Raw genomic sequence first — 20,251 nt, 5'->3', positions numbered from 1 at the left:
GTTATACTGAAATATTAAAATGTACATACAGTATTTGGCAGCGATGCAACAGAAGCCAGCATGAATTGCCTATGTACACAAAATTAAGTCTGCAGTTTTGGCTGGGATACAGTTAATTTTCTTCAGAGAAGTTAGCATGGGGCTGTGTTTTGTATTCTTGCCAAGACTGCTGATAACACAGGGATATTTTGGTCATTGCTGAGCAGGGCTGACAGAGATTCAAGAACTTTTCTGCTCCTCTCACCAGACAGCAGGCTGGGGATGCTCAAGAAGCTGGGAGGGAACACAGCCAGGACAGCTGACCCCCACTGAACAAAGGCATATTCTGTACCATTGGTGTCATGCTCAGCAATAAAAGCTGGAGGAAAAAGGATGAAGGAGAGACATTTGGTGTGACAGTGTTTATCTTGTCAAGTAACCAACACACACAAATTGTTCAAAAGTTGTGTGATGTGGCACTCTGGAACGTGGTTTAGTGAAGAACACAGTAGTGGCTGGGTTAATGCTTGGACTCAGTAACCTCAGAGGTTTTTTCCAACATTAATGATTCTGTGATGGAGCCCTGCTTCCCTGGGAAGGCTGAGTGCCTCCCTCTGCAAAGGTAGTAGCAAATGAGCTCCTTATTTTGCTTTACTTATGTGTGCAGTTTTTGCTTACCTACAGAACTGTCTTTATCTCAACCCACAAGTTTTCACACCTCTACCTTTCTGATTCTCTCCCCTCCCTACTGGGGGAGAATGAGTGGCTGCAGGGTGCTCAGCTGCCTACCAGGATTAAACCACAACAACCATGTAGACACAGATCTAAACAGACTTCTGAAATGAGATTGTCTTAACTCTAGCTAGGAGCAAGCAAGACATAAGTAAATAAAAGGTAACAGCAACACTGTCTAGTGGTTGGGTCATCCTTACTAGCCCACAGCTAAGCATGTTCACTTGTGCAAGAAGATTGCTGGTCAAACATGGCTTGCAAAATTTTGATGAAAGTTGCTCGCTCTCATGTTTTCAGTTTAAAAGTCATACCTAAAATCGCAATCATTTTTGATACAGTAAGATCTCCCAAACATTCCAGACTGCATACATGGTCCACTCCCTATCTTGGGCTCCTCCAAGGGAGCCAGTAATGTTACAGCAACATGCAAGATTTGCCATGCCACAGGAGAGATTTAGCTAAATCAGGTCTTCTACAAGAGCTGTGAAGCAAGATGTGCACAAACACTGACAAAGGTAATTTATAGAATTGAACAATTCTATGGGCTTTAATAGTCTTAGCCCTAGGTGGACAGCAAAACCAGACATGACTACAAGCAGCATTAAGACATGGTCATCACTTGAATGAGCAACTAAGTGGCAATGAAAGCTCCTTTGTGCTTTGCTGACCTGAGTATTAGTAGCTTGTACTGCTAATACAGCAGCCTGTTGGACTTTTTATTTTTAAGTCCCAGCTACCAAAGGGGCTTCTCTTCTGAATATGGGTCAACCAGGTATGATTCTCTTAGGGATTGGTAGAAGATTGTTTCTTTGAAACTCCAGGAGTTTATTTTTGTTCAGCTTTTCAGTCTTTGGTGATACATACAGAAAAAGCCTTCAAGACAAGATTTGGTCTTGCTGCACATTCCTGTTGACTGCTACTTAGTGGACAATCAGTACCACAAGAGAAATTTACCAGTAAACTTAAAAATTACAAATATTGTCAGGAATTTTTAAAAACAACCTGTAAAACAACAGATGACTGCTAAAAATAAAAGCAATACTTATTTAATCCTCCAAAGCAAAGTCTTCAAAACCCAAGTGTAAAGTCAAGCACGACAGAAAAAAGGAATGAAATAGCTCCAACAGGAATATCAACTACAGGCAGCATCCTCTTTGCTTAACCCCTTTCTAGCCCCAACACACACCAGCACTGCCTGCTACTTGCTATTGCTTGAGCTCTCCACATTTTAAGAACTGAACACTTCTCCAGAATTTAAAAGTCTTCAGGTTGCTGTGCTAGGGCAAGAACTTCCTTGTGACCAAGCACTTCTCAGGGCCCCCCAAGTGCTAACCAGAAACTATCACCTGCTCACAAGCCTGCACAGCCACGTGGATACATCACAGGAACCAAGATTAATTTACTCTCCTCTGGAACAATGCTTCCCAAGTTCTGGGGCATAAAGTCCTTAAAATCTATCATCTTGTTCACACTTCTACTGTGGTTCTGCCTTTGCTTGCCCTCATTCCTCATCTTCAACACTTCTCTTCTGCATCTGTGCATCAAGATTTTTTCCATATCACCTGCTTTCCTGCCTTTGCTCTTACATAGCAATGTCAGCATACAGCATCTTTTAAGAAACTGCATTTTTCCCACCCAGTAGGATTCTTTAAATAAATTAATAGCTCAGAATGCATAACTGTCTCATCAGGGGAGTTGATACTTAAGGACTTTACTACCACAAAATATCTTGAGGAAAACAAAGATGGAGAACATCTTGCTCTGGTTACATGTACCTCTGTAAAGTACATTCATATGACCCCTAAAAATACTCCAGAGTCTCCTTTCTCTCACCCTTTCTGCAAAAGTGTCAGGAGAGTTGGTTCACTGGAGTAGACACAATGCTCTCTGTGGCAGACTGACTGCTGGACCTCAGCTGCAGAGTGAAAATCCACACAGTACCTGTGTGAGCACTGACTGTGACTGCAAATGACATAGCTAGGAAGTTTACTGTTACCAAAGCTAAGCGCTATTATTTAGAATATTCCCTCTCTGATACTCACCAAAATACATTAAGGCTTCTTCATACAACAAGGTGTATTGGAGCTGGTTCCAGCTGGAGCTAGAAAGGAGTTGGGAAAGCAGCTTTGAGCTGGCACAGTCCAAACCCTCTGTGATTGGAGACTTTACTTGTGTTGCAGGGTAACCCAGCAGAGCAAAAGCTAAGCAGTGGGTCACAGAGCAAAAGGCCACCTTCTTCACAGAAAACAGTTCCAGAGGCTCTCAGTGCAGATGGCACTATATGTACAAGCATGACAGGAACCTTACATCTGGCAGTTTAGACATGCCATCTGCATTCCTAAAACTGATGTCTGGAGAGTGAAATGCTTCCTCTCAAAAAATCACAAGGTGTAGAAGGGGCAGATCAGGTCAAAGATGCAATATTTGACTAAGTTTGGTCATCTGACTCTTGCAAGAGTCCAGCAGCATTTCTTGAAGGCATGAAAGAGAAAGTTTTTCATTCTACTGAAACTGGACAGCCTTATCTGAGAGCCATGGCCCATGACAAGATGGGAGAGTCAAGATCTGATAACTGGGCTGCCAAGTGCTTGCAACCAAAGACAGCAGCTATGGTGGTGGGTGTAGCGATAAGAGCCTATAATTAGTCACTGCTGCCAGTTCAGTGAAACCTCATATGGGAAGAAGACACCCAAAGGTTGTTGAAAGTGATACAGATCTCTTTCAGCTTCACAGATGAACCACTTTTATGCAAAAAGTTCTTCTGCCCACCACTTGAGCGGAATGACTTGAAAATGCCTGCAAAAGCCTTATCGCTACTAAATTTTGCAATGTTTCAGTTGCAGAGATGAGATACCTGACTAACTGGAAAAATAACTGCCAAATTGAAATTACAGAGTGTGAAATCAGAGCATTAGGAGTTACAGTATCCAGCACATCAACTGCAGTAATCCTCCCTCTCAAAACTTGTCTGTGCCCAGCAGAAAGAATATAGCCAAGTTCATACCTGCAGTGTCCTCTGTTGCCCATTAAACCATCCACTTCACTCACAGCAGGAACCTAGTTCTCAAATGTATCTCACAAAAAATTGTCCTCGGTCCTAAAATGATGGTGCTGCAGTCAAACCCCAGATACTTGTGAGCTGACCAGCTATACCACTACTGTCACACAGGCTGGGTTCTGAGTGCTTAGTTCTGTGTGCTTTTCCCTCAGCAGGAAACCAATTTAATTTCTCTCATCAGCTACAGATCTTGTCAGAAACTTTATCAATAAAACTTTCAAATTTATCAAAAATATTCCACACTCAAAATTTAAAGATCTTGAAGTATTTTAAATACATATATCCTACTTTTCCTTCCACTTTAGAGGCATCACGAGCTACAAAAACACTTTGCTGTAAGTCTCATGATAATATTCCCCAGCTACATGAGTAATCCCCCAGCTACTGATATATGAGTAATCTTAAACAACTATGAATCTGTTGTGTTAATAATATATTAATTTCAGTTCAGCAAAGCTTCAGGCACATACTGCATATTGTACACACTATCTTTTTACAGCCAGGTAAGATGCATTTGATCATTTTCTAACATGGGCGTGATTCCTAATTCCCAAACTCTCCCTCCTTCCTGAAAGTTTGCTTTCAAGGTTTTCCTCTATTTTGTAGGATATCTAGAGCCTGTTGTGACACCCTCATAAATATTTTTAATAAAAATCAAACAGGGAGCATCATGAAAAGATACACATTGTATTACAGATGTTAATTTACCTTCTGCAGGTGAACCTTCCCATATGCAAATTTGGGTGTTGTTGGAGGGATAAGACCTTCTGGTAACTCTTTATACTAGAAAGAGAAGGAGAAAAAACACACACAAACACACACAAGTTAAATACAAACACACTTTAATTGAATTCTCACTTTACACTTCACAACTTACAGAATTATAACTTTGGCTAAAAGTAAATAACCCCCCTAGAGGCTACAGATGTATCTAGTCTTCAGATGGAGGGTTTTTTCTTTTTTCAAAAGAAAAAATTTGACTTGATCATATATGGTGAAAAATTTTTCATAACCATTTGACATTAGGTAAAGTAAAAAGCATAATTAACAAAGTGAACTACCAAAATTCCCAATGCCCTTGGAGCCCTCCTGTGGCTACTCTCTTCCTGAGAGTTGAGAGCTCTCTTGAGAGCCTGAGTTACTCTCTTCCATAGCTTTTCTGAAATTCTCTCCCAGTTCATGGGAGCTTGAGTGAACCTTTACAAATCTGTAAGACAGTATTTCCATCTCACCCTTATAGGAATGACTACCTCCAGTACCTTTCCTTTCAGTGTTACGATATTCCACCACCACCGGGTACTCCATTACTGCCTGGACTGGGGTCTTTGAGAAACAAGCCTGGAGATCACAGCTCCATGAACTCAGCTCCATGAACCTCTGAGGTCCCATCTTTAGCTTCCCTCTGTTCCTGTTCTAGACAACTGTCCAGTCAGTCACAGGTAAACATGACAAAGAAACTCTCTAACCACCCATCTACTTCTGGTTGCTTCTTGTCCCATACTTTTAAGAATGATGACCATAAATCAGCAGAGAGAAGGGATGAAGGGCCTCCACTCACCCACTACTTTCCTGGACACCTTTGAGATGTGGCAGACCAGACAGTGGCTTTCTGCCCAGTACTTTGGCCTTCTCCTTTCTGTGCCTACAACCTTCTTTTCTCCTTGCCATCCTCACCTTCTCCCCTCCTGCCACTATTTAATAGCCACTCTTCCCATCTGTTCTTTCATTAACGAGACATGGCCTGTCTGCATATCAGAGAAAAAATATCTCTGAGTATCTCTCTTCTGCAGATGAGATACTCATATGAACAAGCAATCCAAGACTACATTCTAATAAACATGTACAAAAGACCAACCTTGTGAAGAATGTCTCCATCTGCAAATTGGTAACTTTGGAGTGCTTACCTTGTCAGGGTTTTGTTCAAATAAATTTGATTAGGGGATGAAAGGGTTTTTGATTTAGCTGGAGGCTTTATGTTTTGTTTTTAACAGACCACAGCACTGAATTCCCAATGGTACCCTGTCAAGTGTCAGTCATGGATGGATGAAAGTCTGATTTACATTTCCAGTAAGAAGTTAATTTCTTCTCTTTTGTATTGGAACACAATCAAGATTCCCAAATTTAAAGAAAACAGAAGTTGTATTCACCCAAGGGGAGAAATCAAAAAGAAATCAAAAGCAGGAAATTTCAACTCCAATAGTAAAAATTAAAAGAATGCTAACAGCAATTGAAAGAAACTATAGACTGAAATTCTTCATTACATTTTTTAACTAATGGAAACTGCAAAGGAAGACTTTAATGTTATCCTTGTAGCACAGCTAACACATTGAACACAGTAATTTGTTACAAGTAACTTTATTTTCTTTCATCATCTTCACCTCAAAGAGCAACTGAGTGGAAAATTTGTTAGAATTAGGTTTAGAATCCACAGTAGTGACAGGAAAACATCACTGAAAATCTATGGACATGCAAATTAAGAAACAAACCAACCACAGCAAAAAATTACTCAATACACCTGAGGTTATAGTGAACATTTCACATCTTATCAAGGCTCTCTCACTGCACTAGATTACTACTTACATCTCATTTTCTTGTACCTTGAAGAAAACAACTCAAAATCAGGAAGTTTGTGGATTTCTCTGGTGAGAAAAGCTGTATCAAGACAGGAAACTCCCCTTGGAAAGGCCATCAAAATTATCCCATCAATTTATCCCATTAGGCTTAGGGAGGCCTAAGCAGGCCTTCCACAGTTAAAGAGATTAAGGCATTCTCAACCCTAGAGAAAGTGTAGCACACTTTTGGGAGACCTACTCTTAGAATAAAAATGTCTTCTAGTGCATAGGAATGTTGCTGGTATGCAACAGGATAGTGATTAGAAGCCTGAGCCTTGGGATTCACACAGAACCTGTTTTTAAGCCTCACCTGAACAGCCTCCAATGCAAGGCTTTCAAAACACAGACAGAGGTTCCATGTTCTACTTCAATCTCCAGTTTGTGGAGACACTGTGAATTTTTACAGCAAGGCAAAGCTGGTCCCACCCACTAGCTGCAGTTTGTGAAAACACAAAACCAAGATGTGCTCTTTTGAGTAAGCCTAGTCTTTCTCAGAGGCCCAAAACCTCAACATGGAGTTTGGGACAGCCAAAGCACTAAACTGCAGCACAGACTGGGCTGACATCAGCTCATCAGCCTAAGCTGACTGAATGGCTGACTGATGCTGCAAGGAAAAAGCTCTGTACACTCCTCCTCCATCTCTACTCCCAGCCAAACCCTTCCCACCTCCCTCTGCTCCCTCCCCCTGTGGCAGCACTGGCTCTCATCCTACGGAGTGAGCTCATTCACCTTACTGACCTTGAGAGAAAACAAATGTAGGAATAAAGAAGAGCTGAACCATGTCAGAGTCAGACCTACACCAGCATCCTCTCCTCTAAAAGGAAGGAGGAAGCCACTGGGACAGAATGAATAGCTAGAGAGGGGCAAGATCTTTTGTTTTTTGTAACAAGAAGCAGTTAAGTTGGCCTAATTGTCAGGTTCCATTTCACTTCTCCCAGCTGCAGAAAATAGTACATTGAGGAGTAACTTCCACCAACACAAGAACAAGACAGTTTGGAGGATGTCTCAAAGAACCATTCTAAAAATGTCCTGGGGACACTCACCATACCAATGACTTTTCTGATGGTGAAATACTTTTCTGTCAGATCTCCCGCCTCGCTCAGGGGAGCATCATAGTCATAACTAGTGGGCTGAGGCATATAAGGCATATTAGCACCTAGGGGAGGAGGAAAAAAGAAAAAGCAGTAAAAACAGTGGAAGAGAGGGATTTTTTCCCAAAGGTATCAACTGCCAGAATTCTTTCTGATTTCAGACAGATTCTGCTACATTTTTAGATTCAGTGTAGGCCTTGATGTTTGGGATTTGGCATAAAAAATTGAAGGAGGACAATGTCCTTGTGAGCTTACACCACTCTGTGAAATATTCCGAAGAGAAACACATTTATTTGTGTTCCAACTGTTTCACAGCACCGAGTGAAGCAGAAGTAGCCTTGCAAAAGACAAATACCATGTGGGTTTGGTACAACATGTTGGCAATAAACAAAGAACAGCTAGTGCAGTCATGTCTTTTGCCATGGGCAAGTAGGCACAGCACGTTCTTTCACAAAATACATTACTACCTAATTCAAAAGGAGCTCCCCTCCACCATTAGTATAATTTAAGTAATTTCTTACCATTCCAATAGGCAAAGTTAGTCCCCCCTATAAACATGTACCTAAAAAGAAAAAAAATCAGGTTTTGCTGAACTGGGAAAAGAAATCCCCCCAAAATTAAGCTCTACTGAACACACACTTACAGGTTAACGTTAGCACCACGTGCCAGGATTTCATTAAGTGTTTTAGCTACAGTTTCTGCGGGCACAACAGAATGACGGTGCCCCCAGTGATCCAACCATCCAGTATAAAATTCAGAATTAACCTGAAAGGAGGAAGGGCAAAAGAGGAAGGGGAAACATGAAGAGGGAACAAGAACCGAATGCAATGTGAACTAAGGCTCCTAACTGTAAGAGGGAAGGGAAAAAAGGCACCTTGACTAATATGAGCCACTTTTAAACTACTATAAATACAGCAAAGTACATACTAGATCAGTCCTTTTCAGCAGATTACAGGTCAAAGGAATTAAAGGATTGTTCCAATAATTTTATAGGGACATTCTGAAAAAAATTGCTTAAGCATCAAAGAGTATAGATTTCTTGGGAACCTGGCAACAAGGATGTGTTTCAGATGCTTGGCATTCAAATAAATGATGGAATCAAAATATTCTCTGCAGAACAGCATATACAAACTGGATGTAATGAAAAATATTTCAAATTGCTTTCTAAACAACTCCTTAGCACAGAGATTATTTTGTACCCTCAAATGGGCCTTCTCCCTTTCTCAAAATGGCTTCCAGTGTTCTCACATCCCACTATAGCTTGTATAAAACCTCTAGGGTAGCTGAAAACAGGAAACAACTTCTAATCTGCCCTTTTAATTCTGCTTTTAACTTCTACCTACACACATATCTCACTAACTTGTCTAACCATCCTTAGTGTTTCCGCCGCTTTGTAAACATTTGTCTTAGCAAGGAAAACTACTGAAGCAAAATCATTACTTTTTGAGACTAAAATAGCATTTGGAGAGCAGCAGTTAATGTGGATTTTACAAACACACAGAGAAGTTCCTCTATTCACTTTTCTGACTTGGAAATTATAGCTTCGTGAACAGGTCCCTAAAATTGTTCAAGCAGTGCTGTCAATCCCTCTCTGATTAACAACTTCAAGATTAGACATGATACAAAAAGTTTAAGTGAAAACACATACCAAAGGGCCCATGGGTTCACTGCTCCTTTGAGCTAAGAATGCTGCTGTGACATTGCCACCTATAAACAGAAAGAAATAAAATTGAGTTGCTATATCCATGATTTTCTGGGTCCATCATTTTATTGAAATTAGTGTCTTATCTCCCTTCCAGCCTAGCAAAAAATAATGACAAGAAAGCTGCTCCAGCACACACAGGAATGAATACTTTTAATTCTGATGTTTAACTTGCAAAACTTATTTTAAATATATACATGCACATATGCATGCCTGTGTAAGTGTCTTTGCTTTTGAGACATATCCTTTGAAAACCCAGCTTTTCTCAGAAATGACATCCTGGCACAAAGAAGTCTGAGATGTGTCAGAATTGCTATTGATCATTGGAAAGTCTAAGTCTGGGGTGACGTTACCAAGGCTATGGGGAAGAGTAGAAACCAGGCAATCTCTAAAGAGGTGTTTCACTCTTGAGGTGTTTCACTCTTGATCACTCCTAGCGGCTCAAGCCACAGTGCCTGGAAACAACTTCTCTGGTGGAATGGTGGCTCACCATTGCATAAAGGATATTGGTGTAATTTTGCCTGACTGGTGGGAGGAATGATGAGGAGGACTCCATGATATCAGAAGGCTAATTAATTACTTTATTATACTATTATTCTATACTTAGAATAATAGTATAATAAAGTAATTATTATATATTATACTATATTACACTACATCTAAACTGAAACTGAACAAGCACTCAACTGAACAAAATCTCATGACTGTCTGCTGACCGGCAGCCTGGACATGTGCTTGGCCCTGATAGGCCAAGGAAACAAACACCATCACTTTGGGCAAACAATCTCCATATTGCATTGTACCTGAGCACAACACAGGAGCAGCAAATGAGATTAAGAATTGTTTTGATCATTCTCTTCTCTGCTTCTCTCACTGCTTGTCTCAGGTTCAGAGAATGTGAATCCCACAAAAGGATATACATGAAGACATCCACAATTTCATTCAACTTGCAAGAAAACAGATCCCTGCTAAGCATGTGTGTTTGGTTGTAGAGAGAATAAAGTACAGAAGAGGCCAATAAAAAAATAAAAATAAAAAAATTTAAAAATATGCACAATAAAAAACCCAAAAATATCTGTCTTGGAGTTTGTTTCTTGTGCCTTAAGCCTATTTTGTCAAGTCCATGCAGTATACAAACATTTAAATCCTTAACTCGTCTATCAAAAGGGTACTCTCTGATCACACTAATAATGCTTAGCCATTTTTCAGACCTATAACACAACAAATTGTAGCAGTGTGCACATTTCTAATGATGATCTTCAACAGCATTTTTTTCCTAATAACCTCTTGCGTAAAAAGAAATGTATTTGGATGGCTGGATTCCAGGACAGACAGAGGACATTAAAAAACCTCAACACCAAAAAGGAATATTAAAATAATCAAGGAATCAATGTCAACTATTATTGCTAATTTTTAGGAGATAAGTGCTATGAGCAGCAAAACTGGCTATTCATGATTCCAAGATGCAAGGAAGTGATTATGACATTCTAACTGAGCAGTCATGGGTGATTCTTGAATGTTTAAGAGTATGTTAAATATACATAAATGCCTGTTAACCCATTTAAACAAAGCAGGCAAATGTGGCAAGCAGTCAAGTAAGGTTGTCCTACAACAAACACACAGAGCTCAGAATTTTTGGAACCAAACAGCAGTCTCCAACCTGGAGCAAAGTCCACCGTTGCATAGAGACCCTGGAGAGCCCCACATTTCAAGTGAAACTGGCTGGCACCATCAGTTGTGAAGAGCACCACCTCATCCCCAAGATGCAGGCGAAAGAGCTTCAGGAGGAAGCGCAGGTAGTCGTAGTCACAAGCGAAGTAGCTTCCGTACTCATTCTCTACCTGCAGAGCAAAAAGCAAGTCAGTAAAGCCATAGCCAATTCAGTCTGCATCTGATAACAAAACAGAAAGCACAAATTCAACCCTCTTCTTCCTTTGATAGCAATATTGAAAATGTCATTTTAACTCCAGATGTGAGGAGTATGAGAAGACAAGACTCATTCCTCTCAACAGTACTTTACAGTGGACACCACTGTGCAGAGCTAAGCCATTTTCCTGCAAAATTCTATCCCCTCCCAAAGTATCTGTTTAGCTACAGTGATCATAATAGAGTCTCTATTAAAATCTGAGATCTATAACCCACCTCCCAAGCAGACCAATAAAACCACAGAACAGGCTGTGAAATGATCAAAACTACAACAAAACTGGACATTCAGAACAGAGACATCTACAAAGGGCTCACATGAACCACAAAGCCCTGAAATGGACTCAAAAGGATTGAAGGGAGAACAACTGTGCTACTACTGCGAGTCACACATCTTGTCCCTTTTCCAAGGTGATGCACTTTTCAGCTCCACATCCAATAGGTTCCAATCCTGAAGGTTATTTCTGAAAATCCTGTTATAAGCATCTTACTTCTGCCAAAGAATCATTTTGCCCAGTGCTTCTGCTCAACAGACAAAACACACCGTTCAACAAAATTATCTTGGGCATATTACAAGAAGGGTCTCTTATCCCAACCTGTGCCAGTCAAGGAGTTTAAAGAAATTGAAATAAAGCTTTATTAAGATCAAATACTATAAATATAGGACAATCACTCCCACACATCTATCTAGAAGGAGTTTAGGGCAGAAGTAAGCCTAATTTAGCACCTAACTTGTATGTTCACTCACCATGAACATACAAGTTAGGTGCTAAATTAGGCTTACTCCATACTGCTTTTGCTTCTATCTAAGGGTATTCTTATTCCCCTTTTTCTTGTCAGATTGTTTCAGGCAACTGTATGCATTTTGGCTTTATGTGAGAATTGCCACAAACCTCAGATCTAAAAAGCTACAAAAGTTCCCTCTATTGCCTTATACAGCTGTGGGAAACAACTTTGACAGAGCAGATGAGGGCTCTCTGAGTCCTAGAAACGGTGGATTCAGTTCTTTAGGATAAGGTATTTCATCAGAATCTTGCAGCTACCTGAAAGTTAAGAAACACCTGTGATACCACCACCCAAGACCCATGGTGTGTCTGCAAGAGCAGTATAAGCACTCATGCTGCTTGGGTTCATCTGGTTTTCAGGAAGTTACCTGCACCATGATGATTGGACCTCCATTTTGATAGAGATAAGGCCTCATCTTTGGCAAAAGGACACCCATCCATCTCTCTACTGCTTCTAGGTAATCTGTGATACACAAAGAATACATGTTTCACAACTTTTCTGCCTTTTTCTAATTTTGTTTTAAATTACATATGGGTCATCTTTATGTAGTATTTTAATTATGTAATTTATGAACAGCATTTAATGAACAGTTTGCTCTTATACTTGAGCAAATGTGCTCTTCTACTTGGTCATAAATGCTTCAAATACAGTTTACTAAAAAATAAAACATTTAAATACTGATGAACTTGGAAAATTATCAAAAGAATTTCATTATGTCTCACAGGTTGTCGTAATGCATTTCAACAGGAAGACAAATTCAACTGTTGATCTATATACTATTTTTAAATCGATAATTTAACCACAGCAGAACTGAAGTTGGATATGATATCTATATATTCACCCCCTACATTCACTCCAACAAACACATTAATCTTCTGTCTCATCTTATTCTCCCATGTCTGGTTCTTAAACAGGAGCACATGAGAATGTTGTAACTTGTTCTGGATTGCATGCTGACCAGCCAAGAAGGATCCCCATTATGAGTGGCTGTAGCAAATCCAAAAACCTCAAAGCTGAAGCACTCTTTTCCTCAATGGTTCCCCTCATGGCACCAACTTGACAATACCTTGGAAACTTTCTTCCCTACTTTAATTGTTCTACTTTTTGAATGTATGCTTCTAATTAAAAGTATTGAAGATTTTACTCACAAGAAAACTTGAGCTGAAATATGAATTATCTAGTAATGGCCTCAAACAGAAAGTTGCCTTGCTGTTACAGTGTATTTTTAATGGCCTTTTCTGATGCCTCTACCTGAATCAGAAGACCTGAGAACAATAGATTTCTTTTCCAACAGCCATGCAGGAAGACCTCCCTGGGAAAAGAAAGGGAAACAGTGACATATTTAGGAATCCTAAGAATAATTTAGCCTTTTATTAAGACATATACGGAGACAGGAAAATTGATTTTCTACAAGAAAGCAGTAATTCCTAATGAAAAAAAAACCAAAAACAGAGTAAGTTTGTATTGTAAGAAGTCACTTAGGATGCATGGATTTTAACACACTACACCAAGACTCTTGTCTAAGGATACATCAATGAGTAAGTCTGTTTACTTTAAGAAATACTTGCACTAGATTTACCCTAGAAGTGAGCTGTTACAAAAGGTTGTATACCATGTCCCATTCTGCACAGATGTAAGGTCCAGCTCTCAGGATAACAAGCAATCCAGTGTCATTGGCAAGCTGCAGGAAATACTCTAGATCTTTGCCACCAAAAAAGTCATATGTGCCCATCCGGGGTTCGTGGTAGTTCCATGGGACATACCTATTAAGAGAGAAAATCACCTTCCATTAGGAAACTGAGACTAAACCTGAATTCTGGAAAACAGCTACTTGCAGTACATGCCCCAGAGACCAGTAATGCTGCTGATCCTTTGGATCAGTAGAAGACAGGAGTAACTCTCTGGCCTTTCTTCTGCCAGGTATTTCATACACCAGAAGGCTTTAAAATTGACACTGAAATTAGGGTTATGTCTGCAGGAGTCCCTATCAGAGCAAGAACAGGTTCTGGTAGTGCCGTTGTGAAACCATATCTGTTCCAAAATTAAATAAACAGTTTTGAAGCTGGCAAGGCAGCTGGCAGCTGTACAGTGGTGGGAGGTTGATGAGGAGATGAATGTGGTAAACCACTCATGAAGGAGGAGGCCAAGAACAAGCACAAAACAGCACATGAGCCTTCATGAATGGATCACCCAGCTTGCACAGGGAACACCAACCAGGCTCTCAGGTCTAAGCTGCTGCCACTGCAAAGAATTTGAAAACCACTTAAGCCTCAAGTCATACTGCATCTAGGTCCCAAAAGTTTTCATTGACCAGGAACAATGCAAGTCCTGGAAAACCACCACTGGAAGAACAATTAGGTTAAGAAATTTTAAGGTGCCCAAGAACTTGGACAAAGCAAAGCTTAATTTCAACTAAGTAACGAAGATGTCAAACAAGCACATCACCATTTGAAAGAACACCTCTCTCCTACCTCTAGGGCTCAGGAGACCACAGCCTCAGCACAGAACATCTCACAGAAATAAAAAAAAACTCACTTGGTTTCAAGACAACAAAGAAATAGTAATCTACCAAATACCATGAGCAGTGTTGTAGCTGATAATCCCTGTTTGACAACCATGTTGTGTTTGCCATGGTACTAAGTGGCAGTCTAGCACAGACTAAAATTAGGGATGAGTACAACCCGAGCAAGGATTCAAGGGAATGTGAAAACTCATTCCCCTAACATTTCTAAAATTCCCAAAACTGTGTCTAGTCAAGCAAAGATCCTCTAAGGCAACACTTTCCTTACTGCCTGGGTTTGTTAGTATGTTCCACATTTAATTTTGCAAAAACCACACAAGAGGGAAAGAAAGTCCCTAAAACAATGCTTTCAATAAGGAAGAAAAACAGGAACCCTCTCATGTACTAAAATGGCCATATACAGACAGACATGTACATGAACATCAAATACAAAAATTATAATCTTTTAACCTTCGTGAATATTATAGCATCTCAAATGCCAAAATTTTAAGCCTCTGTTTGAAAAGATAAAGCTTCAAATTTGAGTGCCAGGAGGGAATCAAAGCAATGCACTCAGGCATCAAAATGCAGATTTTTCTTCTATATGGTATATTTTATTTCTGTGTCAAGCTGCTCTAATTGATTCTGAAGCACAATTAACTGACTCGTAAAAAACCTACATGTTCACTTAATGAATATATGAACCATGTGAAAATAGACTCATCGAATTATGAACTTGTTCAGAAAGAAGTCTTAAGGTTTAAATGCACAGCACAATTAACTCACTTGTAAAAAAAACTGCATGTGCATTTAATGAATATATGAACCATGTGGAAATACACTCATTGAATTATCAACTTGTTCAGAAAGAAGTCTTAAGGTTTAAATGCACTTAATACTGTCTGAGGTGAGGACGAAGGAGCTGGGTTTCTCCAGCTCCCTTGTGCTCAAGATGGAAGCAAATAGAAAAATCCTTCCAGAAACAGTTTTAATTTATGTCACATGCTTGACCACAAGACTGGAAAAAAAGCAGATTCTAGCAGAGAAAAAGGGAAGAAGCACAAGAAAAAAACCTATTTGAAACCATTGTTTTATATAATGAATCGTGATAAAAATTTATTTTAAACATTGGTCTAAAAATGGTTATTAAGACACTTTAATCCAGCAATACATTTTCTACAGCTAGTGATGGTCTCAAATGAAATAATTGAAATTGTTATCTTTAATGAATATATTTGTTACACACCATTGTCAAAATTTACAGTCAGTTGTTAATCCTGTACCACTTCAGCTACAGAATAATAAACTTATAATGGAAAATCTCATCCTTTTTCGAACTTGATATATGGTATTTATTCTGTATTTGAGTTTACTTTCCATTTACACACAATTTCTAAGCTTCATGCTGTAACCTTCCTTTCTTTAGAAGTTACAGCTTCCCTCTCCTATTTCAGATATTATCAACAGGCAAAAAATCACACTTCAACTTCTTTAATGTACAGATAATTCTCTCTGTAATACCAGGGTGGGATTATTTTAATAGTGTAAAATTGAATAAATTGTACTACTTTCATCAATGAGCATGCTAGTTAAATTACTCATATATGAGTCTTTAAAAACAGTAATTTGTGTTTAAATTTTAAATATTCCATATTCTAAACAGCAGCTCCTTCTTAGAAGGACTTTGTACAGGTTTACACCCTTCTGTTCATTAGTCAACAAACAGAGTAAAACAAAGAAAATGCTCAACATTCTTTAACTTTCTATGAGCCTGTAAAGGTAACTGTGGATTCTTCCAGGAAGCATCTCTGCTGATCAGTAAATCCTGTATACATCTTCTGCCCCATCTAGTGGCAATTGTTTATCTGCTCTGCACAAAACAAGCCCCAGACCTCCTGTGCTTTCCAGATGCCTTCTTCAGCCAGCACTCATTTCCAGCAGGCAGACAAGGGTCAGAAACTGAAAACAAGGACCTGTGTGACCAGACACCTCTGTTGAGGTGGGGAGTGAGCTCCTCAGCATCCTCCTCCACCACCTTCTGGGACATCACACCAACCACAACATTAAATTTCAACCTGCTCTTTAGAAGGGGTAAGCCTTGATCTCTTAGGCTTTAATATAAGATCAAGCTTACTGTCATCTGTTTTCTCATGTTCTGTTATTGCTTAAGGTGTTACCAGGTGCAGACAATTATATTCATGTGCTGACTTCACCTATTCCAGAGACCAGGAGGAACTGCTGCCTCAGTCATGAGCTGAATGATGCATCAAGGCACAGACAGCCTTTTGGAAAAAAGGCTGCAGAGAACAGGAAGGAGAACATGTCTGGTTTGGCTTTATCCACAAGATATTTACAAGCACAATCCCATAATATAAGGATCCTGTTTCCCTTGAAGTGGTAAACCTCACTGGGAACGCCTTGATAAGAACAAGGAAGGTTCCCATATTTCAAATTATAGCAGGACCATTCCCTGTCTTATGGAAAAAAATCCCAAGCAACAAAATCACAGTCTTCAGATGAGGCCTCAAGATTGAGAATCCAACCACCACATTCTGCCAGAGAGTTTGGCAGTGCTGCTGCCCATTCATTCCACAATGACTTCACAAAATTTCTATCTCTGTCCCTTACTAGCAGTATTACTGATCCAGGAGAGGGTATGCAGAAGAAGAGAAAACAAAAACCTAATCACACAAACCAATTTCCATTTTTTTAATCAAAATCACACAAAATCACAGAAGATTTCTTATATGAATACTCATAGCTTTATCTCAAATAATCAGTAGCAGAAAGACTTGATTATAGACAAACCTCAAAGAAAAACAAAAGGGGTTTTTGTATGTGAGGTGCTTTTTTAGCCTCAGGAGAGAGAGTGATTAGTGTCAAACGGAAAGACACATGGATTTGACTCTTGTAGAAAATGCAAGGCACAGGAGCACTTTCTGCTTCTAAAGTACACTTTCAGATTTATCTTTCACCATAGCAGAAAAAATCCAGATGTGAGCAATAATTGGAGAGAAAGTCAAAGAACCTCAATCTGCTCTTAGAAAAACAAGAGGAGACTAATAAAGCTGTTATGATGTGATCCAGCACCAACACCTAAAGCCACAGTTGCCATAACCACTTGCCAGCTGCACAGCACCTTTTGTGCCAAAACAGGACACAGCTCAGCTCTCCCAAGACCAACACAGATCAGCTGGCACCAGCAAAACAACAAATCTTCACTGCTTCCTGCACAGCAGAAAGATACTAATGCAAAACAGTAAAGCAGAGTAAGAAGTCTCAACAAGGGAAAAAAGCAGAAAAGAAAGAAGGAAAAACCCACCTTGTTAGTGGGAGATCACAAATGAAGAGGGAGAAAGCAACAAGAAAAAACCCAAACTGGCCCTGCAGCAATTTTGCCATTGAACAACAGTGACAAAGGGAACGGAAAAAAAAATATATCTATCTCAATTCCAGTGATGCATCAGAGACATGAAAAGGCAATTTAAAAAAAATTAAAAAGAATTTGAAAAAGCTGGAATGAACAAAGGGCATTGAAAACACATGGGTGTTGGGAGGAGGAGGAAAATTAATGAGAGACATAAGGGAAGTATGAGACACTATGGATCACAGGAGTCACTGATCATAGGGTCAGCCACAGGCTGACCTTCAAGCCAGACACTTGAAATAAAATTACTTTTATTTCAGCAAAAAGTAATTACTTGGGCAAATCCAGCAACCTGGTCCTGAGCAAGTGTGTTACTTAATCCCATTGCTCTTATTAATGTGAGCAAAGACAGAACTTGATTCCTTAATAGAAAAAACCAAAAACAACCACAAAACCACTCAGCAGAGTGACTGCATCATCCCAACACAGGCAAGAGTCTTAAGATATGCAAAAAAATAGAGAACCCTAAATTTGGAAAAATTCAACTTTTTTTTCTCTCCCTACTGTCTGTTCTTCAGCTACTAACTCTGACTAGTCTCATCCCCAAGGGAACAAAGGAACCATGTAACTTGCAGGTCTAACAACAATACAGATTTCAAGGGTGAGAAACCATTCTTACAGAGCCTACAAGCTCTGCACTGTCAGAAGCTGAACTTTTTACAGCACAAAAGCAGGTGGTTTCAAAGAGAAGCTCTAAGCCTTGCAATGATTTAAGAAAAGAAAACAAACCTGTTCGGGAATTACAATAATTGCCTGAAAAGACTGTGCCTTATACAGTACCACTTCCCTTGTCAATGAAGCCATGGCAAAAATAAGAGAAAGCTGATTTTTTTTTAAATTTGTGCCTCATCTGTTGAATTAAGTATACGACCAGGTAGAAAAGACAAGGACTAGGGGTTTTGCACACACACACACACAAATGAAAGCTGTTTAAGCTTTTTCTTTTTAAATAAGTACACCTAGCTCCCCATCCATTTATCTAAATTTAAATGCTTCTGGTAAAACAGCTTTTAAATGTTACTGCAGTATTCACCAATATTTTCAAGGCTTCTGAGTGATACCAACCCAGGCTGTACTAACAGATTATTGTTTCCTCACACCTAGTCTGCCTTTTGACCAGAGAGTACAGTGTCCCTGGCAGAGGGAGAGCATGTATAATTGTTCCATAGTTGCCAAAGTTCATAGTCCAACAATTTATTTCAGGTCACGTTTGCACCCTGGGTTGTGAAGCCAGAGGAGTTGCCTATCATCAGGGGAACAGATTGCTGGTTACAACCTGCCCAGCTGCCCCCATTTATGTGGTCAAAAGTCATCCTGTACCACCCTTACTTCTCCAGAGCTCCCTCACCTATTACTGGAAAAATAACAAACAAGTAACAACGGCAGGCTCTTAATGAGTTCTCATACAGCTCCCAGGACCACAAATCCATCAGAAAACAACAGCTACTCACGTTTGAATGGCATCAAGCCCTGCCATCTTCATCTTCAGCAGGCGGTCCTTCCAGTAATACGAGGGCACCCGCGAGTAGTGAATGCTACCGGAGATGTAACGGAAAGGTTTCCCATCCTTGACAAAGCTGTTGGATTCATAATCAATCCCAAAACTCCTCCCAGGTACATTCTGTACACAAAACCAAAACAAAACAAAAAAAGACACGGTGTCATTTTTTCTGCCTTGAAAGACACAGAGAACAGGCTATACAACATCTGTGGGTTGTCTACAATACAATGGTCCTAAAATAAGAGATGGTGAATGACTTTCCTCTAGCTATCTATTGCCCACCTGAGTCTTAGCACAACAAATCAGCAGAAGGGAGCCAGTGCAATGTGTCACAGGATAAAAGAACAAGGAAACTAGTAGATATAGTTGTTAGAAAACACATTCCCTCCTGAAAAATGGAGGACAAAATTGGTAAGCCAATATGCCTATCCCAGACTGTCATTAAACAGAGCAACTGAGATAGCACTTTACAATCATTTCAAGGCTACAAACTCCAAGGAGGAAGACAACAGCACGTTCCATCTGCAACAAGAGCATAATTTTACAGAAAACCTAAAAAATGTAGGGGAAAAAAGAAATGTCCCAGCTACACATACCAATTCAAAGCACTCTGCCAACAGGGAACAAGTGAAATTGTGTGGTGGATGTGTAGCAACAAGTATGAGAGGATACAGCAAGGAGCTGGCAGGGAAACACAAAAAGGAAGTGCTGCACAACACCGGCTTTTTATGCTCTGTTTCCACAAACTTGGACCCACTCTTAAGAATACTTAACTTTATTAAGATAAATAAATCTTGATTCAACAAAGGTATGGGCATGTCAGGCCTTTCCAAAATCAGGACCACACAGAATTTGGAAATACAAACCAACTGCTCTGGAATAAATGTAACTCAAGGGTTGGGATTCTCCATAGGAAATTATGATGCTATAGTCACTCCAG

The 20,251-nt window shown here is 39.7% G+C and overlaps 1 protein-coding gene across 1 annotated transcript in view; it reads right to left on the bottom strand.

The window, feature by feature from the left end:
- The window catches only part of GLB1 (galactosidase beta 1), a 41,545-nt gene that overhangs the window by 12,235 nt on the left and 9,059 nt on the right, over positions 1 to 20,251 (bottom strand). Inside the window, exons 2-11 of the mRNA XM_074539897.1 lie at positions 19,262 to 19,431; positions 13,496 to 13,646; positions 13,135 to 13,195; positions 12,251 to 12,345; positions 10,835 to 11,015; positions 9,121 to 9,179; positions 8,116 to 8,237; positions 7,994 to 8,034; positions 7,425 to 7,537; positions 4,478 to 4,552 (exon numbers count right to left, since the gene is read on the bottom strand). Of these exons, the coding sequence (XP_074395998.1) occupies positions 4,478 to 4,552; positions 7,425 to 7,537; positions 7,994 to 8,034; positions 8,116 to 8,237; positions 9,121 to 9,179; positions 10,835 to 11,015; positions 12,251 to 12,345; positions 13,135 to 13,195; positions 13,496 to 13,646; positions 19,262 to 19,431 (1,068 nt within the window). The remainder of the gene's footprint in view (positions 1 to 4,477; positions 4,553 to 7,424; positions 7,538 to 7,993; positions 8,035 to 8,115; positions 8,238 to 9,120; positions 9,180 to 10,834; positions 11,016 to 12,250; positions 12,346 to 13,134; positions 13,196 to 13,495; positions 13,647 to 19,261; positions 19,432 to 20,251) is intronic.

This window comes from Zonotrichia albicollis, chromosome 1, assembly GCF_047830755.1.
Source record: "Zonotrichia albicollis isolate bZonAlb1 chromosome 1, bZonAlb1.hap1, whole genome shotgun sequence".
Taxonomy (NCBI): domain Eukaryota; kingdom Metazoa; phylum Chordata; class Aves; order Passeriformes; family Passerellidae; genus Zonotrichia; species Zonotrichia albicollis.
The sequence above is the reverse complement of the archived record's forward strand: the minus strand, read 5'-3'. Positions and strand labels throughout refer to the sequence as shown.